Source organism: Balaenoptera ricei, chromosome 4 (genome assembly GCF_028023285.1).
Source record: "Balaenoptera ricei isolate mBalRic1 chromosome 4, mBalRic1.hap2, whole genome shotgun sequence".
NCBI classification, from domain to species: Eukaryota; Metazoa; Chordata; class Mammalia; order Artiodactyla; family Balaenopteridae; genus Balaenoptera; species Balaenoptera ricei.
The window spans coordinates 62,979,649-63,003,692 of record NC_082642.1 but is presented as its reverse complement, the minus strand read 5'-3'; the positions used below and the strand labels follow the sequence as shown (position 1 = coordinate 63,003,692).

The window sequence follows — 24,044 nt, the reverse complement described above, 5'->3', positions numbered from 1 at the left end:
TAATTAGCACGCACAGTATGTAAGGCGAGAATGTTAAGCTACATTAAGAGATGTAATTTTTTTTAAAAAAAGTTAAACTAGATTCAATATTCCCACCCTCCCACTCTGCCCTCCTCACATGCATTCCGGTCATTAACAGTCACTTCTATGTGATGGATGTCAGAAAAATTCTTCTTTCAGATGTTTTTTAATGACCAAGTTCAGTCTACTTCAGATACTGTAGAGTCATTTTGCTGAAAATAATTACTATTTGCAAGTAGCTTGTGAATATTTGCTGTTCTACTCCCTTTTTCCTTTCCTCTCTCACACACTCTCCTCTCCCCTCTTTTTGAATTTGAACTTCTAAATAACCTTTCTGAGAGCCAATGAAAGCCATCTCCATTGGAATTTATACGTGACATTTCCACTCGCTATGTACTTTAATAAATGTGATTCCTTCACAAGTCTTGCTGTGAATAATATGCTAGTTCATCCAATTCAAGACATCAGTTGTAGGACACTCCTTTGTTTTACGTACAGCTTAGAAAGAAAAAAATCACTTTCAGTAAAACTATGACATGTTAAACAGAATGTTTATTTCAAACTCATTTGAAACATTAAGTATATCTTCTATTTAGACTTATTTAAATACATTTTATTGTAGATCATACTTACGTATATATTAAAAAGAAAATATAAGCAAAGTAAAATGTTTCTAAAATACAGAGTCCAGCTCCAAGTCACTTTCTGTGCAGTGATTGATGTCCGTGTTTGCCCACACCATTATCCCCTACAGCACTAAGAGCACTGGTGACACAGTCATGCCCGTAGCGCAACTTTTGTCTCTAGGACTTTCTTCTAAGCTATTGATAACTATTCCACAAGTTTTGAAACTGGCACTTTATCTGACAGAAAAATCAATGCAAGGTTTTCAGACGATAACCAGGATTCACAATGCTTCTTCAAATAGCCACTATGATTCTTTCTCAAATGGTTTGTGGACTGAGAAGACAAGAGATTACAGTCAGACAGCCGTCATGCAACAAGATTACTGTGTGCGCAGGCAATGCCATCTAAGTCTTGGTTGTTACCTTCACCAGCAACTGTAAGACACCATTGATCACTCCATTCTCTTAATGTTAAAATGTGAAAAATTATGTGCCTTAGAAGAGCTGAAATATGGTAATGTTAATGCTAATTGCTAGCCTTTCATCACTGACTGCTATGTGTCAAGTACTTATTATATTCCTCATACACATTATATCATTTAATCCTCAGATAATCCTATGAAGTAGGTGTTACTATTTGAATATACAGATGAAAATTAAACAACCTTGTTCCAAGGACAGACATCTAGTAAGTGGCAGATCTGGTGTTTAAACTTGATTCTGTCTCATGCACACAGCCCATGTTTTTCCATAGGTACCTGGTTATAAATATTTAAGCAGAAAATACTTGAAGGGAGGTAACTCAATCATATAGAAAAAGATGATCTCTCCATCAGCAATTTTCCTTGAATAACAGATAAAGAGCAATTGCGTGAACAAGTGTCAGATTTATATATTTGTGAATTATCACAAAATTTTCAGAAAAGGGGAGAGATGAAACACTGTCTCCTATTTGAAAAAGAGAAAAAACTGCTATATCAGCTAGTAGCTGGGATGACTGCTGAAAAAACATTTTCTGGAACATGCCATATGTCACAAATAACCATGTAGTTTTCCCCCAAATAGACAAAAACCTCTGCAATTTTCAAAGAGAGGAAAAGTGTGTCTATACTCAAGACATAATAAAGGGTGAATTTGGACAAAGGACAGTACGTGTTTTATTTGCATTGGTTTTATTTTATTTTATTAAACACCTTTTTCACAAATCCATGCATCTTTGTCTCATCAAAATCAGACGCCAATATATATATAATGCACCTTTAGCTTTTAGCTTATTAATGTTAAACTATCTTCTATAAGTAAACTGATTATTTTGTGGAAATATCTCTCCCAGTTTTCATAAGACAGTTTTTTTCATTAGCTATTTTTATGTGCATGTAGAGGCTTCAAACTCCCTCAGGAATAACTTAGTTGGCAGACATGAAACAAAGCAGCTGAGTTAAGTTTCATATTCTCTAGATTTGCTCTCTTGGAAGAAAACATAGGGGAAAATATCCTGATACTGGTCTTGGCAATAATTTTTTGGATATGACACCAAAAGCGCAGGCAACAAAAGCAAAACCAACAAGTGGGATTACATCAAACTAAAAAGCTTCTGTAAAGCAAAGGTAACTATCAACAAAATGAATAGGAAACCTACAAAATGAGAGAAAATATTTGCAAACCATATATATGACAAGGAGTTGATACCTAAAATATATATCCAAAGGAAAAGAAATCAGTATCTTGAAAAGATATCTGTAACTCCCGTGTTTATTGCAGCATTATTCATAATAGGCATAAAACAACCTAAGTGTCCACTGATGTTTGAATGGATAAAGAAATGTAATATATGCATTCCTGTGTAACATATGTATATATACATATATATAAATATACACAAATGTATACACACACACACACACAAAGGAATATTATTCAGCCATAAAAAGATGGAAATCCTGCCATTTGCAACAACATGGATGACTCTGAAGGATACCATGCTAAGTGAAATAAGCCAGACAAAGACAAATGCTGTATGAACTCACCCATAATGCAGAATCTAAAAATAAAATAAAATAAAATAAAATAAAATAAAATAAAATAATAAAATAATAAAATTAAATTAAATTAAATTAAAATAAAATAAAATAAATAAAATAAAATAAAATAATAAAATAAAATAAAATAATAAAATAAAGTAAAATAAAATAAAATAAAATAAAATAGTAGAATACATAGAAACAGAATAGAATGGTGGTTGCCAGGGCTGAGGGGGTTATTTATAATAACAGAGATAAACTCGGAAGGCCTTGTGCTATGTGAAATAAGCCAGACAAAGGAAGACAAATACTGTATGGTATCAGTTGTATGCGAAACCAAAAAAAATAAAATAGTCAGACTCATAGAAACAGAGAGAAGAATGGTGGTTTCTAGATGCAGGTGGGTGGGAGAAATAGGGAGACACTGATCAAAGGGTACAAACTTTCGGTTATAAGATGAATAAGTTCTGGAGATCTAATGTACAGAATGGTGACTATAGTTAAGAATACTGTATTGCATGCTTGAAATTTGCTAAGACAGTACATCTTAAGCATTCTCACCACACACACACACACACACACACACACACACACACACACATACACACATACAAAGGTAACTGTGTGAGGTGATAGATGTGTTAATCAACTTGATTGTGGTAATCATTTCACAATGTATACATATATCAAATCATTGCATTGTAAATTTTAAATATATACAATTTTGTCAGTTATACCTCAATGAAGCTGAAAAATGATTTAAAATAAAAGCAGATGTATAATTGTTGTTGATTTCCCCCCCAAAATATAAGATACATAGAAAAGTTTTCATAAGCTGGCTGTGCACATTGTGTGTGTGTGTGTGTGCATGTGTGTATCTGTGCTAACTTATACATTTTAAAGGAAATGGAACTGAACTATACTTTTTAATTTTTCTCCTCAAAAAATTAAAAATATAACTACCATATGATCCAGTAATTCTACTCCTAGGTATATATCTGAAGAAAATGAAAACACTAATTTGAAAAGATATATGCACCCCAGTATTCATAGCAGCATTATTTACAACAGCCAAGATATGGAAGCAATCTAAATGCCTATCGATAGACGAATGGATAAAGAAGATGTGGTACACGTATATGTATGGAATATTACTCAGCCATAAAAAAGAATGAAATTTTGCCATTTGCAACAATGTGGATGGACCTAGAGGGTATTCTGCTAAGTGAAATAAGAGAAACAAATACTGTATGCTATCACTTGTAGGCTGAATCTAAAAAATAAAACAAACAAATGAATATAACGAAAATGTAACAAACTTACAGATATAGAGAACAAACTAGTGGTTACCAATGGGGAGAGGAAAGAGGGCAGGGGCAAGATAGGGTAAGGGAGCTAAGAGGTACAAACTACTATGTACAAAATAAATAAACCACAAGGATATATTGTACAGCAGTGGGAGTATAGCCAATATTTTATAATAACTTTAAATGGAGTATAATCTATAAAAATTTTGAATTCCTATGTTGTATACCTGAAACTAATATAATATTGTAAATCAACTATACCTCAATTTAAAAAAAATAAACTAAAAAAAAAAGATTTACTTTTTCAATAGAAAGGAAATTATTGAAGAAATTATAAACAAAATCAAACAATAGGGAAAACTCGGTACTATCAAGTATTCTATTTTTAAGCACTCCACAAACATGCTAATAACAAGGCAGAATCCATTTTCATTTAAGGGACATCTAAATTGTATTGAAATATTTTATGGTAAACATTCTGAATGGTAGAGTTTAATCTTATGTCAGCTAACACAAATTGCATTTTGGGCTTTATAAAAGCCACATGCTTGTCTAATAATGTTTACTCTTCCTTATAGGTAACTCATTTAGTTGACTGATGGCTACACAGGTATAGCAATATATGTAATGCTTAAGAAGTAGTGATATGGTAATAAAGAACATCACAAACTCAGAATATCAATGCTGAATCAACATTAGTTAGCCCAATCTGTGTACATTATAAATGAAAACAAGAACACTGGTCTCCAATAACCTCAGTTTTATGAATATGTCTTCTGAATATACAAGCAGTAAAAGATTCAGTGATAAGTATTGTATCCTTGGATACTCATAAATTCTTTCATGGGCATTGCCTATAAATGTCTTTATATTTTTAAAAACTGTATTTCAAGTGTTCTAATACGCAGAGGAAATCTGCAGTTTTCTATGTATAACAGAAAAAAAAGCTTTAGGGTAAAACCATTTTTTTCTTTTTGTATAAATTCATAGCACTCTTAATGTAAACTACAACCCCAACTCCTGAATCTCTCCAAGTTGCATGAAAATTACACAGTTTTTCTGTTTCCATAAGTAAAAATATCAAACATGTAAACCTATGTTAAGTGGAGCTTTGCTACCAACCTGAATCCGTGGGTCAACAGCCATGGCATCACCTGGGAACTTGTTAGAAATATAAAATCTCTGGTCCCACCGCAGATCTACTAAATGAGAATTTGCATTTTTAATAAGATCCCCAAGTGATTCCATTACAGATAAATTTGAGAAGCACTAATTTAGGATACTTCATTGATTGACCTAATTTTCTATAAATTAATCATATTTAAACAACTAGTGTATAAGTGTTCCACCTGTATCCTTTATTTTAGCAATATTCAAGATATAGTGTATAACAAAATCACCAAAGGAACTTGTTTAAAATGCAAATTTTCAAGTTTTTTCTCCAAGTTTAGAATTCAGTATGTCAAGGGTCAGGCCTGGTTGCTTCAAACCACAACTCTCCTGAACAGAATTAAAGTTAATAATAATATCAATTCTTCTTAACAGCTCCAAACCATAGCAAAATACCTAACACACAAGAGAGTCACATACAAACTGTTTCTGTTAAATCTTGAAACGTTTCAAACTTTTTCAGAATTTATTAATCATAGAATCAAAAATTTGGCAATAAATGGACCTCGTTCCATTCATGGAACATGACAAGACCATTCTTTTTTTTTCTTCCCCCCAAAGGAATGCCATTATTTCAGCCACAGGTTAACAAAATAATTTACTGGAGAACTTAAGAAATTGACACTGTCCCCGTTGGAATCGACTACTCTTGTACTAGAAAATAAGACCAAAATATTATGCAAAGGACTTATTACAACTCTCAAGAGGTCTCAAACACAAATGCATCCCGGAGCCATCAGGTAATCAATGGGAGAAACAAGGAATGTGTTATTCCAGTTACAGACATTCAAGTTCAAAACATGAAAACCTCTTGCACAGAACAAACAAAAACATCCCTGTGGGCAGCTCTCAGCCTATGATCTGCCAGTTTCTAGTATCTGTACTAACAGGGTTTTTCTAGTTAATTCTCCGGTGACATACCAGAGGGCATATTTTTATCATTAATTTGCTCATTTGGCTTAGTGGGGGACTTTTGGGAACTATGCTACAGTTCAGATTTTACTTGCCACAGCAAAACATGGTGATATATCAGGCTCATAATGTACATCACCCTTATGAAGCCAATGATCTTTAAAGACAAAGTCAATAAGCTATAGCTATAATCGATGGGTTGGCCTAGCCCTATTTTTTTCTAACAAGTTTTGTCATGGAGCCACACAGAAGATGTTCAGTGTGCAGGTTTTTATATTACACTATACACTGTCTTCAGAGAATCAGCAATTAGAATTTTTGCAGAGTACCTGTCTTCACCTCACTTGTTGTTGCTTGTTATGTATGATGCTAATTTACTTTGGTGCTTTGTTTCTGCATGATTATAAAAGACTTAAGATGACCAGAAACAACATTGTTTCCAAATTTCACCTAGAGGTATCTTTATACTACAACTTCTAAAATGAAAAACAGAGCTGTTCACATGTTCACTATGTACTTTTATTTTAAATACTAGCACAACAAACACAATGACATGACAGGATCATTACCTCAATAATACAGATAACATTCCTTGACAAGTTGGCTTATAATTTACATACATTGTTTTTATCGGGAGCTATTTTAAGTATTATCTTAAGATAGATTGTAAAACACAAGTCTCAAATATATACCAGTTGCAAACATAATGTGCTTAGTTACTATTTTCCTTATTATTTAAATAAAATGATTTAAAGTTCCTCAAAATCATGTCCACTGGTGTTCATGGTTTCAGGATGCATGACTCGTCCCATGAATAGGATTGTACCTGCATTGGGTTGGGAATGAACAAAAGAGGAGTTGAACAAAAGATATTTATTTTCCTTCTTGCTTACAATTAGCAATGTTCTAATTGTACATTATAAATGAAAGCAAGAACACTGATCTCCAATAACCTCAGCTTTATGAATAAACTATAAGTCTTCTGAATATACAAGCAGTAAAAGATTCAGTGATAAGTATTGTGTCCTTGGATACTCATAAATTCTAAAGGTAAAAATGTAAGTAAATTATTTTCATTTAAAAAATCATTTGAACACATCTGATAAATAATGCGGAAAATGTTTTCAATTAAAAAAATGATTTCTTTTTGGCCTATTAAAGTTCTGTTCTCATAACAGACTTACCTGTTCTCCTGTTCCTAATAAGAAAGAAAAATGGATGGTCGACAATAACTTGAGGATACAGCACAGCCATCCTGCTAATTGCAATCATTCCTGTAACGCAGAGAGAAAGTAATTACATGTCTGTGGATGTGCGGGGACTAATGAGTAATTTCTCCAGACTATCTATGTTTAACGCAAAGGTAATGACTTACACGAAACAAGATTTTAAAGACTTAGAGAAAAATTGTAAATGTGTTAACATTTCTACTTGATCTTAAAAAAAACCAAACACACACACACACACACACAGTTCCCTCCCATCATCCCACCAAAAATATAGGACAATTTATTTTGCATGTTACAAATTTTTATTCTCAGTCTCAGATAAATACTTACAGCTTTACTAAAATGAGCTTTGAGTCAAGGAAAAGGGAAAAAAAAACACCCCAAACAAACAAAAAACAGTTTCTTTATATTCTCAAATCATTATTTCTTTTATATGAAATGGGGATTTTTACATAGCAAGTCACCAGGCTTCTAGCAAGTGGCCAGAACAGCAGTGATTAAAGAGAAAATACAGCAGGGAGAGATGCAATGGTGTTTCCTACAGCTGGGAAATTGAATTCCCTTGAGATCCTTATTGTGAGATAATCATTTTATACTTTCTGCGGGGTGATTTGTTGTCAGGAAAAGGCCAAGATTAAATTATGTAGGATTTTAAGCTTTCTCGATGCCTGAGACTACTGTTTCTATTTCCTCCCGAAAACACCATTTTAACTGATGAGATCCTTTTAATGGACAAATGTATGTAGAAGTTAAAAATAATTTGTGCAAATATGATATGTTACATTTTACCGGAGAAGGGAAAAATCCTACCAAAATTTGATGATGGCTGTTGAACATGATATTGAAACAAATCCAAACAAACAAATGAAAAAAAAAGAAAAATCCTTCTTGCTTAACTAAGGAAGTCAGAACATTCAAAATAACCAAGGACATTTACCATTTTGCTTTGGACACGTAATTTAGGTAAATTAAAAAAATTTTTGTATTTAAAATTATTATTTTATTATTAACTTAAAATTATGTATTGCATGCTATCATGCACTCTTGTTTGTGCATGTGCTTTTTAAAAACTCAAAGCTCTTCACTGACAAAATTAAGAACTAACTTCCAAAAATAATTAAGTAGAAAGAAAAATGATTAACTGGGCAGCAGGGAAATATTTAAAATATTTAAACAGGCAGCACAGCAGGAAAATCTATTCTGCAGAGCTGACAATCTCCTCCTGCCTCTCATTAGAGATGGGAGTTACTCTGTATGGGGCACTGAAATGAGTGCATGCTTCATATCCTATTTGGAAAATTCTAGCAGGTTCATCATTAGCTTGACTTCTAAGTTAGAGCAGCGTCAGTTTTTTGGCTTAGTTCTAAATGACCCCCTTTCCCCACCCAAGATTGCTTTAAAAATACAAATCTCAAAAAAGTGAGAAGATTTTGGAAAACAATAATTTGGCACCTGAAGCAGCAGCAGCTTCTGAGCCTTCTTCATTAACCTCTATGAAGGACTTGTGAATTGCTTTAGAAAGGAAAATCTCTTTGTTATCTGCAAAAAAAAGAGATAACAGAAGCATTTCTTCGGTATCAGAGAAAGGGAAGCACTTTATCTTTAGTTAAACAGATTTGAGAAATATAAGTGATATAAGATACTGATATAAAACATAAGAGATAATGTTGTAAGATTACATTTATGATTTGAAAGAACCATTGAAGATGTGTTTTCTGTTTTGTCCTTATTTTATATTCTCTTGTTTTTATTTTCTCCTTCATTTTTATTGGGAATTTTCCCATCGTTTATTTCTTATATTGCCAGGAAAAGCAGAAACGTGGCTCTGTTTTTAATAGCAACCTCAAATTAGTTCATAACTCAAGATAAAACATCTTACATGTTTCTCACTAACTTGAAATTTCAAAACATAAAATGAAAACAGAAATCCGCATATAACCAGAATAAAAAATTTTCTAAAATCTAATCTCTAATTACTGTGATAATAGAAATATTCTTGGCAAAGGAAAACAAAATTGACTTCTAGGTTGTAGAAACAGGAATATATTAAAAAGTTATTTCCCATTCCAATTAATTGGTTTATCTGAGGATTCAAAAACATGCTTTATCCTAAAGTCAGAGGAAATAACACATTTTTAATATTAGGAGGACTGTTTTTCCCTTTCAATTGTCTTTCTAGTTATGCTTACTTTTAAATTAATGGCTGTTATAGGCTGAATTTGTTCTCTAAAATTCATATGTGGAAGCGCTCACCCCCAAGATTTCAGAATGTGACTGCATTTGGAGATAGTCTTAAATTTAAATGAGTCATTCGGGTGGGCCCTAATCCAGTATGACTGGTTTCTTTACAAGAAGAGGAAACTTAGACACAGACAGGTACAGAGGGAAGACCATGCATGATGGTTAATTTTATGTGTCAGCTTGGCTTGGCCACAGTGCCCAGATAATTGGTCAAACATTATTCTGGATGTTTCTGCAAAGATGTTTTCTGGATGAGATTAACATTAAAGTTGGTGGACTTTGAGTAAAGCAGATTACTCTCATCATGTGGGTGGGCCTCATCCAATCAGCTGAAGATTTTAATAGAACAAAGACTAGCTTCCTCTGAGCAAGAAGGAATTTTGCCAGCCGACTGCCTTCACACTCCTCCCTGTGTCTCTGGCCTGCTGACCTACCCTGCAGATTTTATATTTCCAAAGTCTACACAATTGTGCAAGCCAATTCCTTAAAATAAATCTCCTAATCTCTCTCTCTCTCTCTACATATATATATACATGCAAATGCATATATCCATCTCTCTCCATATATATATATGTATATCCATTCATCCGTTGGTTCTGTTTATCTGTAAAACCCTGACTAATACATGTGAAGACATAGGGAGAAAATGGCAATCTATAAGCCAAGAAGAGAGGTCTCATAAGAAATCCACCCTGAAGACAGCTTAATCTTGGACTTCCAGCCTCCAGAACTGTGACAAAATAAATGTCTGTTATTTAAGCCACTCAGTCTGTGGTGCCTTGTTACGACAGCCCTAGCAAAGCATACAATACAATAGCCTTCAGTCTTGGGTTTCCCACTTTTCCCCAAGATTTAAACAAAACAAACAGAAGATACTTCAAATATATAAAAAGGAAAATAGCACAAGAAGCAAGATAAAGGATTACTCAAGTTTGTACCATTTTTTTTTTCTAATCCCAGGAGGTCTCCTTCATATTTAAGATAAATAACTTTGTTGCTGATGCCCAGTCCTATTCAGTAAAAGCACAATTGACTTCCCATTAAACTACTTAGTAATACGTTCAAAAACACATAATTATCTGATACCGATAGAAAATGATGTTCAACAACATTTTTGGTACACCTGTTGCAAAGCACCTGCTTATTTTGAATAAGCCCCAAGACAAACTGGTGGCATCTCTGATTATATTTTAATAGGGATATTCCTTCCTCAGCTCATATTTAGCATTAAGATAGAAGCACTGCATTATGAAATAGTCCGTCTCAAATATTATATTTTCTTCTAGAATGCATTTGATAACTAGAAGAAAAATTAAAAGCAATAAAGTTTTACATCAAACAATTAAGTATAATTAGCTTTCTCAAATCCAGATGACTACGTTTTTTTAGCAAATGAAAAGAAAAATATCAATTGCATTAAGTAACTAGTCAAAATAATTTAGTAGGCAAAACAAACACTGAATTCCAAGACAGTAAAATATAACTATTTAGTAGTTAATAGATGCTATATTATTTTCAGATTCTGCTGCCCATTTTCATCAGTCTGCCAGTTAAGGTAGAGTCATGCATCAATGGCCCTAAATGCGAAAGTGACAGCACCCAGTTCCTAAAGGATAAAGAGTGTCCACATTGCCAGGTAAGCCCTGTTCAGAAATTTGAGGGGAGGAACTTCCCTGGTGGTGCAGTGGTTAAGAATCCGCCTGCCAATGCAGGAGACACGGATTCAATCCCTGGTCCAGGAAGATCCCACATGCCGCAGAGCAACTAAGCCCGTGAAGCACAACTCCTGAGCCCACGTGCCACAACTACTGAAGCCCGCGTGGCTAGAGCCCATGCTCCGCAACAAGAGAAGCCACCGCAGTGAGAAGCCTGCGCACCGCAACAAAGAGTAGCCCCCACTCGCCACAACTAGAGAAAGCCCGCATGCAGCAACGAAAACCCAACGCAGCCAAAAATAAATAAATTTATTACAAAAAAAGAAAAAGAAATTTGAGGGGAGTTTTCAATAACACCGAATGACATTTCAGACACATTAATTTGCACAAAGGAAACTGCCTCCAATATTCCCTGAGCCTGACTGTACCAAGCACCTTGAAAGAAGGACTCACATCCCTTCAACCCTGGCGTCTGCCCCAAGTATACCCTCCTCTAGTCCCCAAACCTTGCATGTGCTCTCATTTACCTCCACAGAACGGTTTTCTGGGGAGGGATGCTGCAAGACATCATGGCAGAAAGATCAAGAAAGCAAGAATGCCGAGGGTTTTTCCCAGAGAGCTAGTTATTTAAAAGATAATGAAATGGACAAACCTATAATGAGATTCACAAAGAAGAAAGAGAAATTACCCAAGTAAACAATATTAAGACAAAAAAGCAGAACATACCTAAAGATAACAGAATTTTTAAAAATCACGAAAAGTACTATATAATTTTCTGCAGATAATGTTAACTTTAAAGGGTATATTTTATTTACTATGCATTGTATCTACTTATAATACACAATTTGGTAAATTTTGATAGATGTATATATCTATGACCCCACCTCTACAAATAAGATAAAGAATATTTCCAATTCTCCCCACAAGTTTCTTATGCTTCTTTATGCAGATAACTTTGAAATAGAAGATTTGCCATCAACTACAATTTTATAAAAATATTTAAATTATAAAGTTGAATCAAGGAAAAAAATAGAATGAATAGTCCAGTAACCATTAAACTAGTTGAATCAGTAGACAGACTCTTCCCCCATCCTCAAAATTAAACACTCCAAGCCTAGATGGTTTTCTAGGGAACTTTAACCAAACCTTCTAGCAACAGAATTTTCTGAGATAAAACTATTCCAGACTCTAGAAAAAGAATAAAAGCAATCTATGTCATCTCTGGGTCGTCTTACTTGCTATTAAAATTTAAAAAGGACTGTCTAAGAAAAGAAAATCATAGACCAAACTCATCTATTAATATGGAGGTAAAAGTTCTTCAAAATCAGAAAATTAAACCCAGCAACACATACAAATAACTTTTTTAAATGAGTTTCTGGGGATGTCAGTGTATCATGACACAGCAGTTAAAAGTACTCTTTAACTGCCTCCCGTTCACATTAAAGCTTCCTCTGGGATGATCATCAAATACAAACCAATTCATGCTACTCCCCTACTTAAACCCTTTATCACCTCTCCTGCTAGCTTTACCTCCCATCTCCCCATCAGTATATAACACACTTGCACACCTGCTCAGTATGTAACATGAGGGCCTCCATGAGGTTGCCTCTGCCCCTTCCAAATAGCATTCTTCACTCTACACACTGTGCTCCAGATTATCTGAATGGCAATGGCCTGATCATACCACACTTTATCACTTCTGTGTCTTTGCTTCCCCAGAAACTCACTGAACCCTTATACAGTGAGACACCTAATCTACTTCTAAGGCTCAGCTTCGAACCCTACCAGGACTTTTCTGCTCTCTCCTGATTCCTACCCCCCCCCCCCACTAAAGTAGAACTGACCACTCTTTCCCACTGAACCCAGGATCTAATTCTATTTAAGCCTTCATAATATATCATATTCACATTGTTATCTCTCTCTTCCTGGACTGTCCACTTCCTTCAGGCAAGGATTGTGTCCTTCCCCTTAGTGCCCCTGGCTTCTGGCATTTAGGGAGCTTAATGAATGAACTAACCTAAGTAGAGGGAGTTTCCTGGTAATGTGTAATTTTCCAGTAGTTAATCCAACATTTAGTAACTGTTGAATGAAAGGGGTTAGTTATTTCATATTGTAAGACTTTGGGTGTTGTCACTCTGTGGGCACCATGACCACAATTCTGTTCACAATTATAGCTATAAAGTTTATTCTTGTAATAAATAAAACATGTGACACTAATCCAAAGTAGATGGTCTAGGAAAATTGATGGAAAACAGCCCCACAGAGAGAAAGAATACAAAGACCACACACACACTAGAACACTTAAAAATCTAATTGAGTAGAAGAGCAAAGGGAATGGGATCCAACAGACCACTGTCATCATATATATTTCAAAGACAGCAAAATAAAGATTGAATCCAATGTTCCAACTCCCAGGGGTGATTAACTGCTACACCAAGGACAGCAAATGTCTGCAGTTGTAAACAAGACTTCACGACACTTAACCTTCAGCAAAACACCACCCCTTTGGATATACAAGTAGGGGAAAATGTTAACAAGTAAGAAATCACATCATGAACACTGAGGGAACAAAAGAAAATGAAACTTTCTTCTCTAGGCACAAACTGCAAGCTGTCACATTAAAATAAAATATAAGCTGAAAGTAGTTTAAGCAAGAATGTGTCTGCTGCCACATCTTAGGAGATCAGATCATGCAGGATACAGGCAAGTTCATAGCTTCTATGTTTGCCCTCCAGTATTGCTCATTCTCGTGCAATTATACGTCAATCAAGGCCATCTTTCCTGCCATGCACTTATTCCCTGAGGGCCTGGACCCTCCTGTCCTATTTATCTCCCGTCCCTAGCCCCAGTTCCTTGCACATTTCCAGCCACGAAGTACGCACTCAGGTATTCGAGGAATCATAATATGAGGGGAGTTAAAGAGATTTACACTGATGAGTTTGTCTTATTTGTTAGAGAAAAGTTAACTATTCTCTAAAAATGGAAATAAATCAATGGCAAACAGAACGACAAAACAAAACAAAAAAAAACAAAAAAAAAAACCCACACACTGGTCCCAAGCAGTCTTCTCCTTCTGGCCACAGCAGACATTGCTGCCAAATAACTGGTCCTACTTTTCTCCAGGCAGCGTGGAGCAAGGCTTTTCACAATGGATAAGATGGAAACAGTGCCAGCAAACCCTAGGTTCCCCAGAGAAGAGCTGGGCAGTAATTCAAGCTTTTCTGAAAAAAGCAGGGCAAAATACTAAGGCATTCATTCAGTCACTGAGCAAATATTTATCAAGTACCCTGCCCGTATGAGGTATCGTGCAGGGCACCAAAGGCTCTAAGTACCTGTGATTGACATACTGCTGGCCGGATGGCCGTCATGCAGGAGTATGCCACTACTTCCTTTGTGGCACTGTTCCTAAACAGCCAATTTTAATGGATTTCTGCATCACGCTTCAAGGACATGCTTAAAATAACAGAATGGATGGAGTTCCATAACAGAACCCTAGGATACCGAAAACGTCTGTCTCCGTACTTTAGTTGCTAAAATACTTTTAGCTTCAGCCCCACCCATGAACTTTAGAAAGGGTTTTAGAATTTGAGCTCCTTCAAGGTAGGAATAGTGTTTGCTTATTTGTTTTTCTGCATAGATTTTGTTATAGACCAGCAAATATTCATTCATTTATCCTCTCATTCATTTATTCTTGTACTGAGCACCTCCTATGTGCCTGACATTGTTGATGCACTGGGTATACTATGGTGAGCTAAATAGTTCCTTCCTAATGGGGGAGAGAAGACATTAAATAACAAGGACAATAAAAAAGCAAATCAAAAAATGACTACAATTTCAGGGTATGGTAAGTATAAGAAATAATATAAAGTGATGGGTTGGCTGGTGACTAGGGGAGGGAAGAGGAGCTACTTGACATTGGATGTTAGGAAAGGCTTGTCTGAGAAGGTTAATTTGAGCTGAGACCTAAAGAATACAGAGGAGCCAGTCCCAGGCAGACCTAAAGGTAGAGTTAGCAGTTGGGGGGGAAAGGCTTGTGCAGAGGCAGATACAAGCCATGTGTGTTCAAGGACCCAGAAAAGGCCTGTGTGGCTGGAGCACGGGCAGTGACGAGGGCCAGAGGCTTGAGAGAAGCCCCCAACTTGGAGCAAGGCGGAGCCCAGCACCATCTTCTCCGGGCACGCACCCACCCAGCATCTATCCTGCTCCCCACACCACGCTGGGCTCTGAGGACAGAAAGATGTCTATGATGACACAGTCCAGGCTTCTGAGGAGCTCCGAGCTCAGTGACAGGTATGAGAACAAACAATCCAAGGAAAAAGTAGAACTTGTGAGAGCACTTTGCACTATCAGAATCCAGAGAAGGGAAAGTAAACCATCTAGGAAGGGCAAGATGTCAGGGGAAGCTTCTCAGGGATGCCGACATTTGGACTGGTTCTTGAAGAATAAGTAGAAGAGTGAAAGTCAGAGAAGGGGACAAGGGCATTCCAAACAGAGAATTATATCTGCAAAGGGAGAGAAGCAGTGGTGATGACCTGAAGGTCCAACTGAAGCTGGGGCTAGGAGGAGGAGGGGAGTGGCGGGGGATGTGCTTGATTTTAAGAGCTTGGACCATGATGCTGGAGAGCCCGAGCTTCGTCCAGAAGTAACAGGACATGACGGCTTTGATTTTAGAAGGTATCGGTGGCAGCAGCTGTAAAGCGTGAATTGGATGAGCAATCAGCAGCGGGCAAGAAGATCAACTGTGTCAGCTGTTGCAACAGTCCAAGCAAGAAAGTGGGGTAGAACTGGAATTACGGTGCTGGAAGAGAAAGACAGCTCTCTGACTTACAGGTAGAAGGAGAAAGAAAACGAACAAGGGCAGGATGTAAGAATCAGTCCAGCATAAATCTAAGCGCTTGAGTCTGACCTGAATATGGCTTTTGCTGTGTCTTAATTCCTTTATTTCATTGGCTCCTTTATTAAAGCTCATACTTCGTGCTGAAGGATTTAGTACTCTCTTTCTCTTTCCCCTTACACCTTCCAAGAGGATTATCTATTAATCCAAATGCTGATGGTCCTTCATTTCCATTACAAAAATAGCTCTACTCTATGACAGGATCTTCGCTGCAACTAGATGAGCATTTTAAATAGAGCCTGAGAAGAAAATGATTCTCAGCACTCTCTAGATTCCATGTTTATTGCATGAGTCTTTACTATGTTTTATGTTCATGGAATTTAGCGTCAAAAGCAATGGACATCAAACTGAGGTGAAAAAATAAACACAATAAATACAGAGCATCTCGTCTTATTTGTTCCTTCATTCAGGGAGTACGAGGCAGAAAGCACGGTGCTGGGTGCTTCTTAAACACACATAAGGATCAATTATGTGGAAGTTTAAATTCTGGTGGGAGATATCCAATGCATAAATAATGATAATATGAAATTATATGTGGTATGTGGCATAAGAAAAATAATAGAATATTGTAGTATTTAAAAAGGAATGATTACTTCTGGTCGGTGTAATCACGGTGGCTAAATAAAGTTGGAGATATCTGACCTGAGGCTCAGTTCAAAAGGTATTTCAGGTGGGAGAAATTTCATAAAGATGAGGGCTGGGGGGGTGTGAGGTGCAGAGCGAATGTTCAGTTTGGCTGGAGCACACGCTGTGTGTAAGGAATCAGCCAGAGATGAGGCTGGAGGGAGCTGAGGTCTGAACGTCCTGCCAGGCGGCGGACGGTGCACAGCAGACCGAAGGGAGGCCCTGAACAGGAACTGGAGTGATTAGAGAGTGAGTTTTAAGGTGATTAATCTTGGCAGTGGTAGATAAGACAGATTAGATGGTAGAGAGATTGGAAACCGTTTAGGAGGCTATTGAAATAGTCTAGGGCAGCAGTAATGAGAGTCTGAAATGAAAGTAGACTCCGTGGAACAGAAAATGAAAGCACGGATTCAAGAGGTCTTAGCAAAAGACTCTCAAGTCATTCAGTTTTTCCAGAAGCAAGAGAATGTCATGTAGGGTATTTTTGGTCCACTGCTAAATCACATTAACTATTTTTAAAGAAAGATAAAAATCTCATTACATGATTTTAGAATGTAGCAGTGTCCCAATAGTACTGAATTGGTTTCTGGGTACTTTCGAGTTTACAAATTCTACTAATAATGTTATTTTAAAAAGATTTCCCCGTAAGGCTTTTAATTAAAGAAGTTATACATACACAAGGTAAATTTCCAAACAGTACACAGTGATCTACGAAACGAAACCCCTTCTCGCATCTAAGAGCCTGTGTCCAGTATTCTCGAGGCAACCACTTCTATCATTTTCTAAGATGTTGTTCAAAAATGTTCTACGCATTTGGAAGCTTAAATACATACTTATGAGGGGGGTGGTCTAAGATGGTGGTGTAGGAAGATCCTGAGCTCACCTCCTCCCACAGACACACCAAATCTAAAGCTACATATGGAACAGCGAGTGTTGAAAAAGAGCTAATAATTAGCTGACCAACTGGAGGCACAACAAGGGATAAAAGGGCCTCATGGAGACAGGTAGGAGATGCAGAGGGTCAGTCCCACCAAAAACTCCATGCCCCGGCGCAGAGACCTCCAACAGGGAGGGATCTCACAGGTCCAGAGCTACACCCTGAGGAGCAAGGTATTTGTGCCCCACGTTGGGCACCCCAACCCTAGGGACCTGTGCTGGAGACACGAGGTCCCCAAAACATCTGGCTTTGGAAACCTAAGGGGCTTATGTCCAGGGCACCCAGGGCGGTATAGAGACCTGAGATACTCCTTTGAAAGGACTTGCACACTGTCTCACTCATCCCAGGACCCAGTACAAAGGCAGCAGTTAGAGAAGTGCCTGGACTTTATGTGAAGGAGGTTCATTTGCTAATCTTAAAGCATCGGCTGGAGGGGCAGGGACAAGTTGGGACTTTCTTTGGGGACAGAGGCATGGGTGAGCACCGTTCTTGCCCTCTCCCTATACCTTGCTAGTGCAGGTGGGCACACACAAGCATAGCCTTGCTGTAGCCTTGGGTGTGCCCCATTCCCAGCGCTCTTCCTCCACCTCGCTAGAGGCAAGGGTGTGCCCTTCCCCCAACGCTCTTCACCTGCATCGCTAAAGCTGGGGGTGAGCACAGCCCACACAGGGGGCGCCCCTTGATTGCCTGGCCCTGGTGGCCAGAGGGGCTTGCATTTCTGGGCCCCAAAGGACTGTAACAATCAGAGAAACAGCTCTGTGCAGGCTATCACCCCCCAGGGCACTGCACAGACGGCAGACTAAAACCATCCCCAGTCTGCTTGTGAAAAAGGTCCATTTCCTTGTCTTGGAGCTTCAACCTGAGGGACAGGCTACAGGTTTGTTACACATCTAGGGGCTACAGAGGCGCTCGCAGGGAATGTAGGCAGGGAGATATCATCCTTCAGCCCTCCCTTGGCCTCACCACAACTTACTGGTACCTCCCCAGAGTTTACTCATTCATCTGAAACCCTGATTTTTGCAAACTGTCACCCAGGAACATGTTCAGATCTGGTCTGGAAGTCAGCAGGTTTTATAACTGTGGACCCACAGGGCTGCATGGATTTGCATACTTCAAAAGCTGCTGCCTGAAGAGCTGGCTTCTAATCAGCCTAAAACCAGGTGCTGACTGAGATCCCTCTTATTGGAACACTGCTGGGTCTTTACACACTGTCCACAACTGGGATTTATCAAGTATTAACCAGGCTACTTAGACAATCACAAGGGTTCAGGAGTCAACCAAGAGCTGGGGAAAGGTTGAACAATAAGGTTCATCTCCTACACGTGGTCACTCCATCAAGACTGGGAGAGGTACCTGTTTTGTTTAATTCATAGAAACAAACACAGAGAGTCAAGTAAAATGAGGGAACAGAGGAGTGTATTCCAAATGAAAGAACAAGACAAAACCCCAGAAAAAGACCTATTAAAATGGAGATACAGAGAATAGATTGGTGGTTACCAGAGGAGAAGGTTACCAGAGGAAAGGGGTGGGCAAAATTGGTGAAGTAGGTCAATTGTACAGTGACAGACAGTAACTAGACTCACAGTGGTGATCACTTTGTAGTGCATACAAATAGCAAATTGTGTTGTACACCTGAAACTTATATAATGTTAGATACCGATTTTACCTCAATAAAAAAAAAGAAAAAAAATACATATAGTCTCTTTCTCCATCTTTTGACCCAATATGCTCCCTCCCATTCTCCCCTTTGATTTTTTTCCTTTCTGCTTCCATAATGCTTTCTCTAGTACAGAGTTTCTCAACTCATTGCTATAGAAATTTGGGGCTGGATAATTCTTTGTCATGGGAGCTGCCTTGTGCTGTGTAGATCACAGGGATGTAGAAGCATCCCTGGCCTCCACCCAGTAGATGGCAGTAGCTCTCCCTAATTGGGACAACCAAAAAGGTCTCCAGCTATTGTCATACGTTCCCTGAAGGGCAATATTGTCCTGGTTAAGAACCACTACTACAATAAAACATTTCTATCACTCTTCCTTTTATTAAATCCAGCTGTTTATGTCTTTCTCCCCACGAGTCTATGTGTTTCTTCAGAACAGGTATGATATCTTAATTATTTCTTCATTTTTATGACCTAGTACTTTGCTCACACTATCTGCCTCACAAAGAGTTGTTAAATGAAAGGAGTAGACATGGCATTGAATATAATTAATTTGTGTATCTTAAACACCATGAAAATTCTCACTGAAGTAGAAAGTAATAACCAAATACATGCTAATAATTTTCCTGGGTACTTGTGGGGTTACTAAGTGTCATAAACACTGTAATCACCAAGGTTTTCATGTAATTTGGGGAGGCAAAGAAGTATACATGTGAACAGGACACCAATCATGTAAGGCAGAGCATATGGTGCCCCCAAATGATGCAGGGAATAAAGGCTATTGAATTTAGAGGAAGCAGAGAGGAAAGTTTTATAGCTGTGTCACTAGAAAGTTTTTGAATGAATGATTCATAAAGTAATGTATATATTTGTGTATATGTGTGTGTGTGAGTGAAAGAGAGAGAGAGAAAGAGAATGAAGAATGTATTGGTTGGGGTGGCTGGCATGCCGGGACTTCTAAGACTGTGGCAAAACTAGGAATTTTAAGAATCAAAGAATTCCCACTGAAAACTTGAGAAGTTGGTTTTGCATCAGTTATCCTGAAGACCTGAACTGGGTAGTGTTTGAGGATGACCAATCCTAGATCTCTTACTAATATTTTAAGGAGTTAAATGTTTCAAGAAATATAATGTACAAGGTGGCCCTGGGTAAATCTCTTCTCTCCTTCTCTCCTTTGTTTTATCCTCTAGCAGACATCTACTGTGTGCCAACTACGTGTCAGCCCTGGGCCAGGTACTGTGAATGCAGCTCTGAGCAGGATGTTGAGAAGGATTCAGTTCTGATGCAGGTTTGATCAAAGAGCAAAGACTTTCCGCTATAGACTATATGAACTCTGAGAGAGCCTAGTGTGATTTCAAATCTGCACTCATATGTACATTTATGCTCTACTGTCTCTGTACATAGTAAAGGCAATTAAATATTACCTTATAAACCTTCCAGATATGTCAAAAAATTTGACCTACACTGACCATAATAATTGATTTGCCACTGCAGTGATACTCCCTCAGGACTGAAAAGCAGTAAATATTCTATGTGTGTGAAATAACTGCCTAGATGTTTGGGTGACACACTGAGGAATCTCTAATCAAACTGAAAATAGAGCCATGGTAAGAAAGCAAAATATAATTATTTAGTTGGAATTTGGCCGGTATAGCATTCTTTGAATTCCTAAGGAAAGGAGTATAAAAACTTTAAATTATCCTGTGCTTGAACCACAAATATGTATATATTTCTGCCTCAAGTACAATGTACCCATTACCCTTTGAATCTCCACTTATTCTACCTTCATGGCTCACATCCAAGCTCCTAGGGCTCTGAACTCTTGTTTTATCTTGATATAAATCTGTCTTTGTCTCATCAGAAAACATATTGTTTTATTTCCCATGTTCTATAGAAATGATGAAAATTATCATTATCTAAGCTAACTAAATCTTACACTCACAGGTACCTGATTTCAATACGTGTCGTGGGATTAACTGCTTTAAAAACATTTCCAAAAGGATTTTACATTTCTAAGTACTTTAATGTTACTAATATGTTAAGATTTTTATCCTGACCAAATTAGGGCATCTGAATCAAATAATTTAACTGGTTGTTTTCCCTTGGGATATTTTAAATAAATTACTCAACACCCAATATGTCAAGTATATTTTGAAGCTACTTCTTCAAAACCACTGTTTTTTATTGAAGACTTAAGATAATATTTACATCATCTCACAGGTGTTCTTTTTAAAAGCATCTAGTTCTCACAGCAGGCACTCATTTATCCTCTCTTCCTTCTTTCTTTCCCATATGATTTATTATAACTGGAAATATTGAGATATTCAATCAATACATTTATTGATTATCTGCTCTACAAGGCATTCTGTCAGATGTGATGGGGAATTCAAAGATGCATAAGACAGGTCTTCTGGAGAATATAATCTGCTATCAAAGACAGACATGGAGCAGAATAATACAAACAATGTTGTGACTGTATTTATAGTTTTGCTTGTAGAAGTTAAATATATTTCTTATATTTATCTGGCAACTGATAACTATATTTTACCTCAGAACTCCTTAATAAATAGAGGATTCACCACCATCATTTTAAAAAAACTTTATGGAATAATATTTTTTTAAAATTGGTGTTTATTTCCTACCAGACAAGGCTGTCAAATTTGCATTTTTGATGAAAACTTCAGTTATTCCAAGAGCCTTCAAAACATGTTTTAAATCAATTTCCTGTTCCACTGTAAACCTGGAGAACACAGAGGGGAAAAAGTATTTAGTTACAGCATTTTAAAAGTATTTAGTTACAGCCTTTAAAAAGTGTTTAGTTACAGCATCCTGCTACCTGGGACAGGAATAAAATGTTACATATGTTGATTTTTAAAAGTCTGTTTTATAGAGGGTAAATTATACTAAAACTGGATTTTGACTATAAGTAGTATTTGATTGTTATTGTAAAAAAAGGGAGCATCGAAAAGAATAACATAACAGAACAGTATTAAATTATTAAGTAGGAAGCCAGATTGGTCTTAATATGCAATCTCTCCCAATGAGATTGTATCAAACCAATGAATTGTATCACCCATCTTTCCAGTGAAAGATATGGACCGAGCATGGCTGTATTAACAAGTGCAGTTTTTAAAAGCAAAGGCTTTTATTACTTTTTTATAAAAAGTGAAAAACAACTGGTTAGAACTAAGTATTTCCCTTTTAAAAGATGTTGCCTCCTAATCAATACAGATCATAAATATAAGTTTTTAGGCAATGGGCTGTGTCCTTAAAAAAGCTAAGTCTGTAATAGTCACTAAACATTACTTTAGCATCATTTCTGATGTCTGGTTTTAAGAAGAATGAAAAGAGAATGATTGCTATAAACAAGACTCAGACACCAAGAAGAATAATCAGGGGAAAACCAACAGATGAGTAAAGGTATAACAAACATATTAGACTAAGTACTAAATTTTATCTATATCCTACACTTTAACTTGCACTTAACATTGTTTATTTTGTTTCCCACAAGAAGCAGATATTGACTGTGAAAGTAGAAAAGGGGGATGAGTAGGGAAATACATTGGAGAATATATTCAATGACTTGAATGAATTCTTAGTTTTCTCTGTGTGCTTTGTTATTTGTTTGTTTATTGGTCACATATGTAGCTTACTATATAATAGGAACTGTTCCAACATTATAAAACAGATTAATTTAACAAAAACAGATTAATTTAAATATCACTACAGCTGTTTGAGGTAGGTATTATTATCTTCAGTTAATATTTGAAGAAACTGAGCGGCAGAGAGACGGAATAACTTGACCAAGTTCATACAGCTAGTAAGTGGAGGAGTTGGGATATGGATCCAGGTAGTATTATATATATCCTGACCCACCTAAAATAGGAAAGTGAAGGAAGATGTCAGTAGGGATTCTTTTTACTTCTTAAAAGCAGCTTGGTTTGTTTCACACTTTTTAGGCTGTTTTGGTGAGGATGATATTTTAGCTAGACTGAATTTGGCCAAGTTCCCTAATTTTTGAACCTTGGTTTTGGCACATGGAAAATGGCAATAATAATGCCTACTTCACAGTATTGTTGAGGGCATTAAATAAGTTTTCTAAACATCTTAGGATGATGCTGGCTTGTAGGAGGCATGCAGTAAAGGGCAGATATGTTAATAGTACTTACCATATTGCAGTTATGTGTAACATTCACATTATTATCGATGTTAAGGTGTTGAATATTTGCATTTTCGTAGTGGTGGAGTAATTTGATTAAATAGGTATACTAATCTCTGCTACTTTAACTGTAAATTTGTCAGATCTAGTGTTTTTTTCATTTTAATATTTGTAGTATCTGGCATAAGATCAAATACGTAGGGTGAAGTGAAATAAAATTTACGTGTCCACGAGAGTGTTTAAAGTTGAAGACAAGATGTAAACAATTTCCACTTATCCATTCCTTGTCTTTGTTCCTTATCAAACTATTAAAAAATAGCTATTATCCATATACTCTCTCTTTCCTCTTTATATAGACTAATATTAATATAAATAATCATTATCATCTCCCATATACTGAGTGTTTACTATGTCCCAGGCACTATGCAAATCCTTTTACGTCTAGTATCTCATTTAATCATCCCTGTGATAATCTCACACAATCCTATGAAACAGGTATTGTTACCTCTATTCCACAGAAGAACAAACTGAAGTTCAGTAAAGCTAAACAACTTCCCTAATCACACAGCTAGTAGGTGGCAGAATAAAGAT

The 24,044-nt window shown here is 36.7% G+C and overlaps 1 protein-coding gene across 1 annotated transcript in view; it reads right to left on the bottom strand.

Moving 5' to 3' along the window:
• Nucleotides 1-6,562: 6,562 nt before the first annotated feature.
• Nucleotides 6,563-24,044, bottom strand: part of SERPINI1 (serpin family I member 1) — a 67,118-nt gene continuing 49,636 nt past the window's right edge. The window contains exons 6-9 of the mRNA XM_059921984.1: nucleotides 21,937-22,034; nucleotides 8,739-8,825; nucleotides 7,242-7,331; nucleotides 6,563-6,883 (exon numbers count right to left, since the gene is read on the bottom strand). Coding sequence (XP_059777967.1) covers nucleotides 6,807-6,883; nucleotides 7,242-7,331; nucleotides 8,739-8,825; nucleotides 21,937-22,034 — 352 coding nt within the window. The 3' untranslated portion in view covers nucleotides 6,563-6,806. The remainder of the gene's footprint in view (nucleotides 6,884-7,241; nucleotides 7,332-8,738; nucleotides 8,826-21,936; nucleotides 22,035-24,044) is intronic.